Here is an 18965-nt window from a genome sequence, read left to right on the forward strand (position 1 = left end):
ATTTTCAGTAAGTTCTCTAATACTCAGTATTAGACAAAAACAACCTAATTAATAACAACCTAATAATTATAAACATTTATAATTGTAGTCTTTTTTTAGTCATTAGTCATTGTCTAATTGCATTGCAGATTTCAATGCAAGACACCCTATGAGACCACCCATGCTACAGTTAGCAAACTGCTTGCCAAGTTTTGTGAAACTGATTCAGTTTTGGATTTGCCAAAATGTGGACGCATGAAAACTGTCACTAATGAAGAAACATCAGTGGCTGTCCTAGCTTCATTCAGCAAGAGCCCACAGCGTAGCACTCGCCGCATGTCACTGGAGAGTGGCATCAGTCGAACATCCCTTCGCTACTCACAAATGGCACCCTTACAAACTCCAGCTGATGCAGCATCTCAACGAGGATGGCCCAGATCGGCGCACGGAATTTGCAGAATGGACAAAACAAAAATTATAATGGGACCCTCAGTTTACACAGAAGGTTTTGTTCAGTGATGAGGCAAACTTTTATGTGAATGGTGAAGTTAACAAACAAAACCACCGCTATTGGTCTGACACTAACCCATATTGGATAGATCCCTCCAAGACTGTTGGAACAAAAAATTGATGATATGGTGTGGTATATGGGGTACAAAGATAGTGGGGTCATTCTTCATCAATGGAAACCTCAAGGCCACTGGATATGTGAAATTGCAACATGATGTGTTTCCCTCTTTATGCACTGAAGCTGGCACGTTCCCTGAGTTTTTCTAGGAAGATGGTGGGTGCACCACCACATTATGGGTGTCAGGTCCAAGCATTCCTAGATGAACAGTTTCCTGGAAAGTGGATTGGCCGTCGTGGGCCAGTTGAATGGCCCCCAAGGTCTCCCGATCTGACCCCCTTAGACTTTTATATTTGGGGTTATCTGAAGGCAATTGTCTATGCTGTGAAGATATGAGATGTGTAGCACCTGAAACTACGGATACTGGAAGCATGTGCTAGCATTTCTCCTGTGGTGTTGCTATCAGTGTGTGAAGAGTGGGACAACAAAAGTTGGATCCAAAATGGCTGACTTTAAAATGGCCGCCATGGTCACCACCCATCTTGAAAAGTTTTCTCCCTCCCATATACTAATTTCCCATTTTATTAGTATCCATATAAATGGCCCACCCTGTACATTTTATTTATATAGCACTGCTCAAGAACCCAAAGCGCTTACAAAATAGCAAAAACAAAGAACATCAAGAATACAACAGAAGTCAACACAAATAACAATGAATGGAAAATGAACACCACAGGGCTCGAGAGTTAAATAGAAGGAAATTCACTTTGTAACACTGCCCTTACGTGGATGGGGTAGTTTCCAACTGTCCTCCAAGTTACATAGTGCCGATTCTACTGTGCAGAGCTTGGAATAGCATTGACAGAGCTTCTATTCTCCCTATTACAGGTCAGTGAAACAACACGAAGAGTTTGTACTTTTAAGGTAAAATATTACCTAGTGTTACTTTAACTGTGACCTCTACAGGGTGAAATCCATCACAATATTATAAATTAGCTGTGGGAGCTCTCTTTTTTCTGAAAAAAAAAATCTGTTAATGTGTGGATACTGGCAGATGAGTACAATATGAAACAAAACTTGACGAAATCTGTTCAGAGCCCAGTGAACACTGTAGAGCTGAAGTGGGTTGTGACATGCTACATTTATTCCGCTGTATTCATTTCAATAACTCTGAATAAATTTTACTTCTAAAAGAGGATACTCTTACTTTAAATGTACTCTAACTCTGATGCATTCCTCTGTGTTCTGACGGTTCCATTATGCCTGGGTCACCACTAAGCTCTCTCCACTGTTTGTCCTGACGCTCGGAGCTCAAATTAACTATTCAGAATTCCTAATGGTTGTTTACAGGGACCACAAGTAGCAGTAGGTGAAAATGACAAGGGAAAACAACCAAATGAACTTTGCATTCTTCAAATGTTTCTCTAAACTGTATTCACTCCTAGTGCTGTAAACGGTAGAGATCATTAGTCCCCTGCTGTTGTATACCAACTTTTTGTAAACAGCTTTTATATTTTGGATGTCTTTTGATTGGGTGGAGGTGGCAGGGTGGTGCTACAGGTTGTGTTTGGACTTCAGTTCAGTCTTTTTCCCTTGTCACTGTCTGTGAAGAGTTTGGTGTGTTCTCCCTGTGTCTGTGTGGGTTTCCTCCGGGCACTTCAGTTTCCTCCCACAGTCTAAAAAAAATTATTTGGCTTTTCTACTCACCTCTGCTGCAGATTCAAAATGACCAACACTGACAATAATTATGAATTTGAAATTTCTAGAAATAGGTTTGGGAGTCATTATTATATTATTTATATCTCTGTCTTAGACGTTACATATACAATATATTAGTGTTAGTTGTTTAGTTCCCTAGTTATATTTTGGTAACTCTCAGAAGAAAAGGTACAGTAGAAGTACATTTTCAGTCACTAAAGGTACAAACAGTGTAAATGTACCTTTAAATGTACAACAGTGTTTTTAAAGTAGGTAACCTAAGGTACATATTCATTTCTAGAGAAGGATTGGTGACTGTTTGTAAGATTTTATTACAGAAATGTGTTAAAAACAAAGTCCTGAAGTGGGGTATATGATATAAACACAATGGTAAAATTGACAATTAATATAGAATATGTTATAATAATATTCCATAACTGAAGGTACGGAAATGTACCTTTCAGTGTGCCATTAAAGTCACAGTTTTTCTAAGTGTAGATATTTGTTCATCAGTGAACCGCGACTCCAAGGGATCCACAACCTTTGCAAATAAACCATGATGTTGTATTTATTTGTACACTATTTAAAGTATATAGGTCAATAAAAAGGTGTGGATTCGTGTTTTTATTTAGTTATATATGTTTCCCACTTTTTTAAATTAACAGATCTATATTCTGAAATCTTGTTTAGATCTTAAATATGTTTTACACTTAAAGGGAGCTGTAGGGAGAAACATAATTTTGTCAGGAATACTTTTTAATGTTTGAAAGTTCAGCCTTCACTGAACATTCTATAATGCTGGCTACTATTTAAACTGGTAACTGAACTGGTGCATTTCAAATTAAACCAGCATTTAATATATTTTAAAATATTAATGAATTAATTATGATGTTTCTTAGAAAGTCTAGTTCTCCTTTGAACCTAAACCTGGACTAATGTTGAAACGATAATTACATTTCTGTTTAAAACAAACATAAATAAAAAGAAAAAAAAAAACTTAATCCATGTTTTTGGACCAACCCACTCTGTGTATTCTTCCCAATGAGTTAATCAGACAGTAATAATCATTACTAAACGATTAAGTAAAGTCACAATTGATTAAGTAATGACAGAAACAAGATCAAACATTCTTTAAGGATTTTTATAAATTCCTAAATGAATGTTACTAAATGCTTGTCTTGTTTCTTATCATTACTTAATGATTATTTTTGACATTACCTAATAGTTAAGTAAGGCTTGTTACTGTCTGAATATTGTGAATTATGTACCATTATTGTAAAGTGTTACCACCAGTCTCTGCAATGATCAATGGTGTTCTTATCCACTATTAAAATGGAAATGCTTGCACATGAATTGCACTGACAGTGGCACACACACACACAGCTGAAGCACTGTCGGTGATTTTAGTCAGACGAGCCCAAAACAGGGGCCCTTTCAGAGGTGAGTTTTCTTCGTTTAATAGATCCCAGAGAAATTTAGTTTGATGGAAGTCTCCTATAAAGCTCTGCAAGGCGTGAGTCACCGCGCCTTCATTTTCCCTCACCTCAGTCTGAATTTGTGTCATCTCACCGTTCCTGTTCCATGAGCTAGAACACAGGAGCCACTTCAGGTGTGCAGAATATTCCTTAATTATAATGAAAATGTTAACATCTTTGGAAAAGTTTGAAAACTTGTGAGCAGTGGGACTTTGCATAGGACAAATGGCATTTCACTGAAATGGCAGAGGCCAGATTTTGAATGGAATGGTCTTAATGGAAACATTCCTTTCTTTTTTTTCCACTTATGATTTGTGTGGGTGTGTGTATCTAGCCTTATTTAAAAAAAGTACAGGCTGAACTGCATTATCAGGATTGGGCAGGGCTAAGCAGCTGCAGGCTGAATAGTTATATATATATATTTTTTGTGACATTCCCAATACAATGTATTCCATACAAGCAGCTTATTTTCATCTATTGGACATATGGATTTGAAAGTTGTAATGTATAAGTTATATTAAATTCATTAAAAAAAAAAAACTTTTGCAATCTGTGGACCCTTTAAGCTGTATTTATGTGCTGCCACGTGAGCCGAGATTTCCAAGAGATTGGATAAATGCTAAATAAATGACATTAGCATTTTCATATTTGTAAGGTGGATAATATCATATCTTCCAGGATTCTTCAGTAATTGAAGATTAGTGTAGGGTTGTGGAAAGTTTTGTGGAAATGTGGGAGAGCAGAGGCAAGAGAGGAGTTTTAGATGATGGAGGAGAAATGGATTTTGTGTGAAAATGCTCTGTTCTCATAATCTCCTTCTTCCCCTGGGATGAGGTATAGCAGAGGAGCTGTCTCCATCCCCACTGTCCATCACTCCATCACTGTCTGAGCATGTCAATTTCCTTCTATCTCTCTATCGAGGGAGATGAATGTGTCATCTTATTCTCTCAGCGGATCTCTCTGTGTAAGGCAACCCTGTTAATCTGAAAAAGATGCTGCAGCCCATGTTTATACCTGTTTGGAAAAGGATATAATTAGATACACCCTTTAGTATGTGTACTGGATTAGTCGTAGATGGGATGTTGGGCTAATGTAATGCTTATTAGTGTTACTCTGTGATTTTAGTTCTGTCAGATTTCATTGTGTGCTGCCATAACACTACAATTTTAAGCACTCTTCACTTACTATAAATAAAAATAACCCTGTTTAATATTATTATATATTATTGTTTAATATTATACATATGTAACTGTGAAGTGTATTCTCTGAAGTGATATTTTTTTCAACACTTTTGGAGTTAGAGTGGTGTTTCCTATCCAGAACTGTCCTCATTGTTGTCCTCATGTCTAAATGAATTCAGATTCTAACAGCACTGTTCTAACATCCAATGCAAAGAAAAGGAGAAGCTGTTAGAGGAACAAACTACCTTTTAATATCCCTGTTTTCAGAAGAAGCTTAGACATAGCTGGGTTCCAAATGTGTCTGGTCATACAGTGGTTGTTTCCCAGACAGGGATTAAGTCTACATCCTCCTTTCAATGGAAAATCACAATTCAAAAAGCTGTGTAGTCCAGGACTAGGTTTAATCCCTGTCTGGGAAAACACCCCATAGTGTACTGGCTACCATTTTAGAATAAGACTACACTACAAAGGTTCATAAATGGTTCACAATCTGTAAAGTCTTTAATAAGCATTTATAACACATAGAACGTTTATCCGTGACCTGATGTTTGCCAAAAAGTGAACCCACATCCATACACGGTTAAATCTCTGGATATTTGTTAATAAGTTAAACCATTTACTCACCAAGTTTAATCAATTAACCACAGATAGAATGCTTTTTAGACACTGATGATAAAGTGGTGCATATTCTTTACCTCACCATTTTCTGTAAGTTAATCACTGTTCCCTTTTATCTTTCACATGATTATTAATGGCATTTAAGGTGTTTACAACCTAACTAATAAATGTTTATTAATAATGTAATAAACAGATTTTTAAAAAATGTTTATATAAATGTAGTCTTAATTTTAAAGTGGTACCTTGCATCGCACAGCCTTACTGTGACTAACAGAGACACATTTCAGTCTTTAATTAGAAGTTGTCAGCTGACCACTCTTAGCGACAGCCATTGCGTGTGTAATATTAATGCTTAGCTATGCCTTATGAGAAATGTAAGTGCACTACAGGGGCTGCAGATGCTGACTGTTCACACTATGCTATATATTGTCTTAGGATTAAAGATTCATCGTGATCCAGCTGTTCCTTTCCACTACAATAGTGAAAAGGTTAACACAGTTCACACAAAGTGGAAAGAGCACTGAGGAGGAAATGCTGGGCTAAAAATAGGCCCACTGTTTCCGTGGGACTGCATCTTTAAATTGGTCCGCTGACCGAAAAGTGATTCCTCGCCAGTTTATTTCCCAGCTCTGACATTTCATACATACAAATGAAGAAACGCACCGGCTCATGCAGATATTCTGTCTGGATTTCTGTGCTGTACCTTCTACATATGGAATGCATTGTGCACCAAGCCTGGCCTTCTTCTAGTGCCACACACACTTTGTCACTTCTCAGGAAACTAATGTCTGCTCTAAGTGTCGTCCAGGCTGTAATGGGGCATTTAGAGGCAGGACACAACAGACCCTGGCCAGTGTTCAGTCAGAACCCTCCATTAGGAATAAAGTGAAGTGGAATGAACTGAGAACACTCTTTACAGTGGCTCTCCACCTCTACTGAATCATTCATGTTGCCTTTTTCCCCCGCTGGATCTGCATTGCCCTGTTTTTTTTTCCTTTTCTTTTTAGTTTGTGCATATGCTCCACTTCTTTCATCTCAGTAGGTGTTACACTGCCCCTAGAGAACTACAGTCATGTGCAAAAATCTTGGCATTCCATGATAAATGACATGTTTTGTGGTTGATCATTACTGTTTGTATAGTACATTCAATATTTTGAGGAAACCAAGCATATAATACGGTCCCTAAGTTACAGCAGTTAGTGCTTTAAACTCTTCAAATAAAAAATATGTGCAAGAGAACTACAGCCTACAGAGAATGTCACAGTCCAGTAGATCAGGATCAGGCACATTTTAATGGACTGAGTACTGATTATGTTAAGGTTAATCCACTTCTGAACCTTGTTCCTTTGGTCTGTTGGAACTTTACTGTTGCTCATGCTTTAGGAGCTAAATGACACCAACTGATTTATATTCCTTCCACTATCTATAAAGGTTTATCCCAACAATTATCTGCTGCTCTAACACTCTCCAAGGTGAAAATGACTTAAACAGCCTTTATGACAACAGATAACCAACTTGTTGGAATAAGTCTTTAAAGATGTTGTAGGTTTAAGTCCTGAAGGTTAATATAGGTGCCATATAGCTTTATGAAAAGTGCTCCACAGTAAAGACAGCTTCCTGTTTTATTTCTATGCTCCAATGTTGATCAGAGGCATGTGAGTCTTGGTTCCTCTCAGTGTTCCTTCTACATGTTCTGTTGGAAGGTTTATTGGCACTGCTGCTTCAACAATACACTCTTGGGGCTAGGAACTATGAATACTGTAAAGCTGCTTTGTGAAATCAGCTGTTGTAAAAAGAGCTTTACAGATCGAATTGAATTAAAATGAAATAAAATATTAAAATTATCTCTTTTTTAATGCCACAGACATCATCAAATCTCCAGCAGTGAAATACATTTTTTAGAAGCTCAGCAAACAAATCAAACAGTAACTGAAGTAAAATTAGCAGAAATACCACATCTAGGTCGATTCCCTGTAGTGTTCACTTATTTTCACTTGGAAAGTCAACAAATGTATTTTCATCAAATGTATTTATAAATTTGGCACATTTATCGCTGGTTGTGTGTGGGCAGGCTCTCTCATCTCATCATGTGATTCGTTGTTAACTTTGTGAATTTCAGATGGTGCCGTGTTAAGAGGTTTTGGGTTTTTTTTTCTCTTTATTTTCCTTTGGTAAAATGGGTGTCTCTGAGAGTGCTGGATTTCTCCATTGTGGTTCCAGTTGATTGATTCAGAAGATTGCTTTTCCCATTATGCCTGTGGCTGCAGGCCCGAGCTGTTTGTGCACTTGACCACGTTGCATCATAACCACTGCTGCCCTGTGTTTTTTTTTTGGTTGTTTTTTGTTTTGTTTTGTTTTGTCTTTTTGTTATTTTGGTAGTTTTTAGGAAATGTAGTGTTTGCATGACTTACCTTATTTTTTCAGAACTTTTCTTTCTTTCAGGCACAGGTTGGTTCAATGCTCCTTCAATTTCCAGGCATTTCTGCTATAACTTTCATGTGCATCAGGAATGAAATCAGTCGACTATGTCTTTTTAATTGAGGTCACCAAATGTAAAATGGCGTTCATAGGAAGTTACTTAAGTTTAACTTCCTTAAGCATATATATAACTTTTATACTATTTGGTAGAAAACAGATAACACCCAGGACCTCAGCAAACTTCAGCGTCCATGGCTTTCTTTAATAGTTCCTATATATATGAGGTTTGTGCACATGTCAGGAGGAATTTTGGTCCACTCCTCTTTGCAGATCATGTCTAAATCATTAAGATTTTGAGGCTGTCGCTTGGCAACTCTGACCTTCAGCTCCCTCCATAAGTTTTCTATGGGATTAAGGTTTGGAAACTGGCTAGGCCACTCCATGACCTTAATGTGCTTCTTTTTGAGCCACTCCTTTGTTGACTTGGTTGTATGTTTTGGGTCACTGTCGTGCTGGAAGGCCCAGCCACGACTCATTTTTAATGTCCTGGAGGAGGGAAGGAGGCTGTCACTCATGATTTTACGGTACATGGCTCCATCCATTCTCCCATTGATGCGGTGAAGTAGTCCTGTGCCTTTAGCAGAGAAACACTCCCAAAACATAATATTTCCACCTCCATGCTTCACAGTGGGGATGGTGTTCTTTAGGTCATAGTCAGCATTTCTCTTCCTCCAAACACAGCGAGTTGAGTTAATGCCAAAGAGCTCAATCTGTGTCTCTTCTGACCACAGCACCTTCTCCCAATCACTCTCAGAATCATCCAGGTGTTCACTGGCAAACTTCAGACGGGCCTGCACATATGCCTTCTTGAGCAGGGGGACCTCGGGGGCAGTGCGGGGTTTTAATCCATTACGGTGTAATGTGTTACTAATGGTTATCTTGGTAACTGTGGTCCCAGCTGCCTTAAGATAATTAACAAGTTCCCCCCGTGTAGTTTTAGGCTTATTTCTCACCTTCCTCATGATCAATGTGAGCTTTTGCATGGAGCCCCAGATGGAGGTCGATTGACAGTCATTTTGTATTTCTTCCATTTTCTGACAAACAATTATTTCCTCCACTGTATAATACTAAATATGAGCTTATGTGCAATATCAGGCAATTAATTGGACAAAATGACACATAAGGCCTTTGTATTATGCAGTTGATACTCAGACATTAGACCTTTTCAGTTTATACCTTTTTTATCATTCTCTCAGGATGATTTATCAACAGGAATGGCCGATACTCACAGACACTGCATGTAGTAAATGATCCAAACACTGTTTGTAATCACACACACAATGTAAAGTCACGATGCTCAATAAATAATTAAATAAATGAGTGTTTGCTGGAACTGTACAAATCCCCTCCGCTTTGGGTTATGTAGCAGAGGAGCTGTGTTCTCTGGAGTGATGGAGCGTCATCTAAAAATACCTTTGGGATGAGCTGGAGTGGCATTTGTCATCCAGAACTAATCGTCCACCATCAGCACCTGATCTCATGGTCTTGTGGCTGAATACAATTACTGCTCCTCGGTTAAGGTTTCACGGAAATAGGTGAGAAGCTATCTGTTAAAACAGTGCAGAAATGACGAGAGAGCAATGTCCACAAAGTCATATAGTGCACATCTCCAAAATAGCAACTTTACAAGAGAAGGGGAAAAATGATTATAAACAGAAAACACAAACAACTCTGTATCACGTACAAAGTACAGGCTTAAAAATTGCTTGCATTTCCTGTTTCTAATGATGTGAGTGATCCCTAACACATTCAATCAGTTACTCACTGGAACGTAAATGAATGACCTCCAATTTAGCATTTTATTTTATATCACTGCCTTTTCCACAGCTCATTGGGAAGAATTAGAGCAGCCTGACTCCTTGGAAGGGGAATGTGAGTGCTTTGCAGTGATCTTAATAACGGGCAAATGAAACCCACTGCACGCCTGTCCAATTACCCTCTATATGCCGTGCTTATTTGTCGAAGAGAGAGAAATATCAGCTCCTGATTGTAAAATGTGGAAATAGTGCCGGCTTCAGAGGGTGCAAAAGAAACACAGACTTCTCAATTCCAATTCCCTCTGGAGGCCTAGAGATCATTATAAATCCTTAATTATCTGCTTTGTCGCATTTAATCAGTTTCCTCCAGTAGAGTAGTGCAGAATGTTGACTCATTACTTTCTTTCTTGTCGGTGGCTAGATAGGCAGGGCGTTACTGTAATTGCCGTAATCCAGTCAGATCACTAAGTGGGAATAATTCATTAAAGTACGAGGCTCAGGATTCCTCAGTTATGAGGCAACTCTCCATGACCGTTATTATGTTTCCTTGTTATTCAGCACATGACTATTCGTCCAACTTTAGTGTGTTAATTAAGTATAAAATTGTAGCACACAGCCTGCTTGCTCTCACTCATGCCCTAGCCTAGTACTGCACCTTTCACACATTTTAAAAACTGCTTTAATCTGCATTTCAGATGCACTCATTATCATTTAGGAGTCAATGGATACGAGGCTTCATGTCTGCGTTTAGTTGTAATTGATTCACAAAGCGCCTGGCCCTGTAGGAACGAGGGAAGCTGAGGGATGGAGGGAGTGGTAGAAATGCTAATAGATGGTGGACGTTTGCACAGATGCCTGCCACCCGCTTGACTTGTGTTGCTAAATCGGTCCACATGAATAATAGATGGTTTTTATTTGTGCTCTAGAGGTAAAGATTAGGGCCCATAAATCCTGCATGAATAGGCTTTGGCAGGCTACAGTCTGCCTGCACCAGTAATGGCATCTTAATTCTAAACCTGCAATAAAGATGAGAGAAGATATAAAACTGGTGTTTTCACAAGCTCACAGACATTACCCGCCTCTTGGGCTTTCAAAAATGATGACACTAGAATAGCTAAATAACCTCAGTGTGCACTGCCCACAGCGCAGTGCAAAGAAAACATGATCTTAGATTGATCTTATTATTATTTTCAGGGCTAGGGGGACATTATAATGTCTCCGTAAAGTGCTGATTAAGCCTCACCAAGCCAGTCTGTCATTACCTGCTTATTACTACATTAGTAAGCAGTAACTACATAACATCTCTGATTAAATATTTAGACTGAGTCTCTTCTGTGTCTTTAGCTTCTAGGAGTCTGCACAAAATGCTCACTTTCAGTAATACAATAGCACTAGGGATTGGACTAATCCAAATTCATTGGCATTTTGCTCTTTGTTAATAACCAGGTTTTGTTATTTACATTAGCGTTGAGGCGACACAGTGGCGCAGCAGGTATCCTGGGGTTGTGAGTTCAAGTCTCGCTCCAGGTGACTGTCCGGGTGACACTCCAGGGTGTGTTCCTGCCTTGTGTCCAGTTATTCCGGTTAGGCTCCGGATCCATCGTGACCCTGAACTGGATAAGCTATTACAGACAATGAATAAATGAACATTAGTATTGATCAGATTTATTATCTTTCTGAGAGCACATCCTCATGTATACTGTAACCATGATGCTGTTTTGAGTTGAAACTAGTCTTACTCAAACGCCTGGCCCACACTACAGGATAATTGGGCCGATTTTGAGGCAGATTCAATCCTCTGACTATTGCCAGAGGCCCCCGATTTTAGGATGATCATAAACGATTATCTTTCCAGATTATCCTGTAATGTGGGGAGTCTAAATTCCAATCTTTTCTCCTCCGATCTTCTCCCAGAGCATTCGGAGCCACCCTGATTGTGAATCAGAATCCTGTAGTGTGGGGTGGACACTGATTCTCGGGTGTGAAACGCCATGTCAACGTCAGGCCTGAAAGATGACAAATCAATGAGAGTCGAGCTGGGGTTATTTCACCGCAGTCCACCATGTTTGTTTACATCCAGTGTCTGAAATGAGCGAAGTCCTGTTACTGAGGCAGTATCATGAGGGAGGAAGGTGCAGAGTCAGTATTTAAAGCTTGTTTAAAACACTGCTTGTTTTTGCTCCAAAGTTGTAATTATTCTGGCGAGGGGAGCTCTGGTGTACAGGTGCCCGGTGCTGAAATATTGAATTTTCTGTGACTCGCTTACAAACGAACACCTTCATTTCAAAATGCTGCCACATGAGGCAACAAGAGCGCGAGGTACCTGCTGCTTTCTGTTTCTGAATTTGAACATTTCTTCAAGGATTTAATGGTTTTTAGCCGTGATAGCATTAGTGAGGTCAGGTACTGATATTTTATGATAGGTTTTGGGTCGTGAATGACTCTCCAGATTATCCCAAACAGTGAAGCAACTTACTGAAACACTAATAGTGTTATTTTTGTTGTTCCAAACAGAAGAAGTGCTGAGGTTATTTACAACCAAAATTCCGACAAGCTTCTGCGACACTAATTGCTGTGGGAAAATAATGGATTATTTTTCTGTGGCAATTAGTGTCTCGGAAGCTTCTCTGAGACTCTTTCTCTAATTCCATAGTCTCTGGGTTTTTCCAGACCTCATCTTTGTACCTTATTATTCTTCTTCTGTTTCCTCATTGTTTATGTTACTGTGTTTTTTCACAATTTAGTCAGTGCGACAATCTCCCAGAGCTACCAGTGAAGCTAATGAAACATGCTCATAGGAGATCTCTGACGATGCAGGTCTGAAATGTTAGCTATCAGACACCCATACTGACTAACATTGTGCTGAGTGATGAGGGCGGAGGGAGGATCTTCCTACTCACTGAGAGACGAAGAGAATCGGGCTGTGTTTTCTTTATGATCTCACTGTCTCTGTCTCTGTTGTCTCACTGGCTCTGTATTAAGCAGTTTTTAAATAACGGGAGGCAGCAGTGTTGGGGCTATTGGGGGGAGATGGGAAGTGACACGCGACCGCAGCACTGTAGGGGGCTGAAAATCCATGCCGGGATAACGAGGAGTCACATGACACCCTCTGCTCTATTTTTACCACCGCGGACCACCGCCTGCCCTGAGGAGACGACATTTTTAAAGTCAGCACAGTTCCAGCTCTGATGTTATCTCACATGGCACATGATAGTGATTTCAGAGAGAGCAAGAGAGAAGGTGGGGACTTTGTCCTCATTCAGTTGCACCCCTCACCCCACCCCCCACCCAAGTGAAATTCTGCATAGTTTGACAAAAGTTTGGGGACACCCAGTTTTCTTTTTTGTGCACATGCTCACGCTTTTCTTTATACAGCTTTAATATCTCACCATATTAGGGCACTCTCCTCCTGATTTATACCTTATTCCATAACTTAAAAACAGAGCATGCTTTGGCCAGTGTATGTAAAATTGTTAACGTATTTAAAATTTGTATTTAAATTTTATGTGACGTGTTTTAAAGCTGAGAAGAGAGAGGAGGGCAGTAAAAACAGCAGTGGACCACTTAACCATTGATGGTCTTTAAATAGTACGATAGGAACCTTATTAAAAGTAACAAGCTGTGCAGTGAGTGAAGAGTATAAAGATTTTATATTATTTATATTATATTTATAACCATAAATACATAAAATATAAAAAATACATAAGACATTCAAAGCTTACGCCTTTTTATGGGTTTGTTTTTTTCACAGATTGTCTTTCGCAAGATCGCTGACGTGAAGAAGGAGGAGGAGGAAAGGAGGCATCAGAAGAATGAGGTGACCCTCTCCATACCTGTGGATCATCCTGTACGCAAGCTGTTCCAGAAGTTCAAGCAGCAGAAGGAGATGAGAGCTCAAGGGTCAATGCAGCAAGACCTGGAGAGGAACCCGTACCAGGTGGAGCACCAGCTCCAACCGTTGTCCCACCATCGTCATCAGCAGCAGCACCACCACCACCACCACCACCATCTTCAGCCCCAGTACCAGGTGCACCACACACTCCAACATCAACACGGACCCCCTATGCAAAACGGGGCCCCTGGCTCAGGGGGGAGCGGTGGGAATGGTGGCCCCAGCGTCGTGACTGTCTCACAGATAACTCCGGTCCAGAGCTCCCTGGCCTATATCCAAAGAGAGGACTCTGGCCGGAGTGATGGCCATGAGGCCTTGGAACTGAAGCCCAGTGTGGGTGTAGGTGACCAGAACTGCTTAAAGGTCACCAGTCCGGTCCGCCCCAGGGCAAGTGGGGGAGGACGAGGCTGGATGCGACTCAGGAACACAGGGAGTGGAGCTTCCCTCGCTCCTCCATCAGATCCAGAACAGCAGCAGAAAGAGGAGGAGTGGGGAGATGTTTCTCCATCCCTGGAACTGATCTCAGAAGATGGCAAGAACCAGGAGGCTGAGGGGGGAGCGGTAGGTTCGGAAAGTAACGGCAATGGCAATGCCAGCGATGGAGGGGAAGCTCCCGATGAGAAAAGTGCCCTACACAAGACAGATTCATGTGACAGTGGCATCACCAAAAGTGACTTGCGAATTGACCGCGCCGGCGACTCTCGCAGCCCCATGGAACGTAGTCCGATGGAGCGCAGTCCTTTTGAGCGAAGTCCGTTCGAGCGGAGTCCCTTTGAGCAGCCAAGTCCAGGGACAGGGGTCTTGGCTCCAAGAGGTCTTCCGTTCCATCCCGTCCCTGAGCCCACGCTCCTGCAGAACAGCTTGCAGGAGGCCAAGAATGAGCTGAAGGGGGACATCCAGACGCTGAGCAGTCGTCTGTCGGCGCTGGAAACCCAGGTGGGCGAAATCTTGAGACTGCTCTCTGACAAGAGGAGACCAAGCCCACCGTCACAGACTTCAACCCCCAAAACCAAACTCAAATGCCAGGACATCTTCACCGTCTCGAGGCCTGTTACCCCAGATGCAGAGAGAGATGAGGGACCCTTTTGAATCAGGAGAGAACATTCATTTTTAAGATAGAACTTACAGTCGTAGGGGAAGGTTTGAACATCCCTGGTCAAATCAGAAATACATGTTGTTTGAGCAGGATTGGGCAAACACAGGCTGCACACGGCTGTTTGCTGGGTGGGTTTATTTATTACAGCTCCCCTCCTCCCTTAACGATGGATGAGGGAACAGATGAAGGAGGCGAGAATAGTTTCTACTGTAAATAGATGCATGTCCAGCTGGAATCTGGCCTGCCAATGAAGTCTACTCTAAGAATAGTGGTTGCTTGTATATTTATGCAGTCGACTGCATGCAAAACGATTTAAAGAGACAATGATTTTTTTTCTATGCTGGCCCCTGGCGCTGGACTATCTCTTTACTGACTGATAATTCAGGGCATTTATCTTTAAGAGCAGATGCACTGTGTCCTGCACACAGAAGCTCTGCAGCTGTACTGAGGCTTGGTTTGGTTCTTTGGTGGCGCTGCTTGAACAAAAGCACCTCTGCAGACGGACTTAGCTAAGATTGCTAAGTTTCTCCGCACCCGTTTCCCACCACGTACACTGATGTCTTTAATATTCAAGTGTTTCCAGCAGCCTACGAATCACAGCATGCAGAGTAGAGGTGGATTTTAAAGAGATTTCTAATACAGGTGAGGAATAATATATGTAGCTGCAACCCTTTTTATTTCTCTCAACCCCACCCTCCCACCCACGCTTCCATGAAGCAATATTGTCATGTTCGATTTATTATTAAAAAATTGACATGGATGGGCGCTGGGAAGTGAGGGATGGGAGGGTGAGATGCTTTAGTTTGGAACGAGTGCATGCTCGATGAATCTGTAATGCAGACTGGCATGATGGGCATAGACAGCAGTCATTTACCTCATATCACTTATACTAAGGAACATGCCCAACTCTTAGCAAGCGGCTGCATTTTGGAGGAAAAAAAACAAACACCACGGCAGTCTTAGAAGCATGAACATTCCCCATGTCTATCTTAGCACAAGCATGATCAGTGTTCTTTTCGCATGAAGTCAACATGAGTTTAAGGCGGTTGCTACACACACACACACACACACACACACACACATGTCAGTTGGATACAGATCATAAAAACTCAACAATAGTATCCATTCTTCTGAATTTCACATCGCCGCATTGCTCTACTTTTTCAGCGTACTTCATCTTAAACCCCTGCCTTTATTACGTTTTTATTATTTTCTCCCTCTGATCTAATGAAGCTGAAAATAATTTGAAGCAAACTTTTCGAGCTACAAACAAGCTGGAGTTCCAGAATATATTTCACATTTGGAAAAGCGGTAAATATTGTCAAATTATGACTCTCACACCTCCTACTGCAGACGGTTCGTTATGGTACAATAACTCAAGTCTCTTAGGCTCTTTCTGTGTGCCGAATCTTCTTCTTGCTTTCTCTTAGTGCCCGCAAGAACAGCAGAAATATTAAACAGGAGCCAGTTCATATGGTGCTCACCAGCCTTGAACAAAACCACTGTACCACTGCAGAATGCCCAAGGATGGTGGGCTTTGTCCTCTTATCAAAATCAAAGCTTGTATAGATCCTTTTAAGCCTGATTCATTTTCTGTAGGAGCTATACTTTTACATGTTCCATATAAAAAACAAAATGGCTGAACACCTGGATTTCCCCTGTATCTACCTTGCCCACTCCTTCAATTCTTAATACCACGCTGCACTTTAAAACTACCCACTGACATAGGAAATGATCACCTATGGAGCTAAACCTTGAACCTTGAATCTTATACCGGGTTGGTCTTGCAGGGCCAGATGTGATTCTTTAATGAGGGTATCTGGAGACAACCATGAGCACCTTTGGGCTAAATGTGGGTAGGCCGTGGGTATATTAGAGTAGGAAAAAGCTGTGAGTGAAATTGTGAAACAATTCCTAAGCCTCAGATTAGTTAATTATTCAATGGACAACAAACGTGCCATTGGATTGTTGATGTGAAATATGTGCATATGATTCCACAGTCTCCTCAACGCAAATTAAGCATCTTTCTGTATGTGTTGTTTGCACTGAGCACACATTACATGCTGTAAAAATGAGCATTAAACAGTTGCTAGATGGTTTGTTTAACTTGTGTTATCAATAAGTTTAAAAAAGAATAGATCTGTAATTCACCAACAAATGTCTCCAAATCTGTGCACTCATTACACTCTCATGTACGGCCCTGCAAGACTACAATCATGTATCCATTTATAAATATGTGTAAACTTATTTGCTTTTATTTAAGAAGAGTAAAAAAAGTAAGCAATTTTTCTGGACTTAAACTTTACAAGCAATAACCTTCCCACTGAAGCTTGTGCAATCAGTAGGTAGAAATTTAAGAAACATGAATCAACATCACAAACATCATTAAACCTCATAAGAACAGAACTTACGGAAACAAAGAACTGTGCTTTAACAGGAAAAGACCACCTGACTTGCATGCACTTGAAGAACTACTAACTACTGTATTTGTGGGGCATGTATGGAGCTGTAACAAAAGCACACCCCAAATGAAAGTAAGCTCAATCCTGGCAAATGTGAAGATCTCAAATATTAGCTTCTGAATATGTCAAAGAAATGTACTGAATAACTGGAAGATCCCATGGATATGACACGTTTTTCAGTGCAGTGACTACATCTTGCCAGATTAGTGTACAATAGATACATCTTAAGTTGAGACGCATGTCCAAACATGTCCACTTCATTTTTTTATACTTTTTTCCATAATGGCCAACTTTTTTATTTTGTTTTTTAAAGCTCATTGTCATCATCTGTTTCTGCACATTGTGCACCTTCCTACATTAAGTCGTCTCCGGGAGTGTTTTTGTTGTTGCTCTTTTTTAAAGTACATTTACTGGAGGCAGGGGTATGTGTGAATAATGATGAAATCTCTTGTGCTGGACATGTATCTTATTACCTAAACAATAATTACATTACACTCCCTAGGCGCTATGCGTAATTGCTTAATAATCTACAAAGGAAAATAGCCTCTAGAGCCGACTTCTTCCTTCAGGTGCAAGAAAAAAATGCTAAATTAGCATCAGTGTATCCTTTCGCTCCTTTGTCTGCCTCTTTACCTCCCATTTGTGTCTGTTGTTCCCTGTGTAGAACCCCATAGAGAGGAGTAGAGACAAACTCGTGTAAATCTTTGGAGATTTCATGCGCATCCACAGAACAGATGCTAAAGGCTCTAAGTGATGTTCATCTATATAAGTCAGTGGGATTGCTTCACTGCGAGGACCAGAGATGGACCAGGGTGACTATAGAGTGTGTGGAAGCCAGCTAGGGCCTTACCATGGCAGGTTTCACCACTTTACCACGAGGGGGAAAGGCTTGGAGGCCTCCTCTATGTCCCTGATGCACACTGGAGCTGTACACAAAGCCGTTACGGCCCAGGGAGGCTCCAGGCGATTGACTGCATGCTGCATTTTTGACCTGTACAAAACTTGATGCCAATGAGAATTATGTTTGCCTGCCAAAGCAGCGATTTGCTGTGACTTTCATGCACACACACTCAGACAAGATGCAAGAGGGGCCTGGGCTGGGGTTACAGATTTCCCAGTGCTGGGTAAAGTGTGGGGAGGGGAAGGGGGGTGTTTGGGGGTGCAATAAGTGATACTGTACCCACAGCAAATATGAAAAAGTGCCGGAATGTTTATATTTAACCAAACGATGTCAGGTTAACTTTCAGAGACGCTCTTTCCTTTATTCAGACACCATATACATGTTAATCAGTTATTAGTGTCAGCAATGAAGCAGGACACACTTGTTTTGCTTCTGTTTATCTTCTGATTTTGGAGAGATACCTTTCCAAAGCATTTTTTGCTTTACAGTATCACAGATGTAGTGGTCAGGGCTCTGTACTGGCCAGTCCATTGTTCTGAGAACACCAGGCACTTCTTTTGTCTCCTTTTTATTGCCTGTTTTCTTTTCTCAATAACAGCTACATCTTCTTTCAGTCCCATAGCACTGAATTTCTCTCAGCGATAGTACTGTTTATCTGAGAGTGACAGTTTCTGTTGTCCTTTAGCATTTGCATTGTTTCCCCCCCTTGTTTTTCCCATTCCATATGCAAGTGGGTATCCATTTGTCTCAGAAATGTCTCATGAAAAAGAATAACTTGTACTTAAAGGAACACTACGTACCATTTTTACCTTAAAATTACAGCGTCAAAATCATTGTGATGCTTCACCGAGCTGTAACAG

The 18965-nt window shown here is 40.7% G+C and overlaps 1 protein-coding gene across 2 annotated transcripts in view; it reads left to right on the top strand.

Annotated features, from left to right (window-relative positions):
* kcnh5a (potassium voltage-gated channel, subfamily H (eag-related), member 5a) overlaps positions 1-15288 on the top strand; it is a 134075-nt gene extending 118787 nt beyond the window's left edge. For both annotated transcript variants that reach the window (XM_066677125.1, XM_066677126.1), the window contains one exon: positions 13506-15288. In XM_066677125.1, the coding sequence (XP_066533222.1) occupies positions 13506-14735 (1230 nt within the window). In that variant the 3' untranslated portion in view covers positions 14736-15288. The remainder of the gene's footprint in view (positions 1-13505) is intronic.
* The last annotated feature ends 3677 nt before the right edge of the window (positions 15289-18965 follow it).

The sequence above is a fragment of the Hoplias malabaricus genome, chromosome 7 (assembly GCF_029633855.1).
Source record: "Hoplias malabaricus isolate fHopMal1 chromosome 7, fHopMal1.hap1, whole genome shotgun sequence".
Lineage (NCBI taxonomy): Eukaryota > Metazoa > Chordata > Actinopteri > Characiformes > Erythrinidae > Hoplias > Hoplias malabaricus.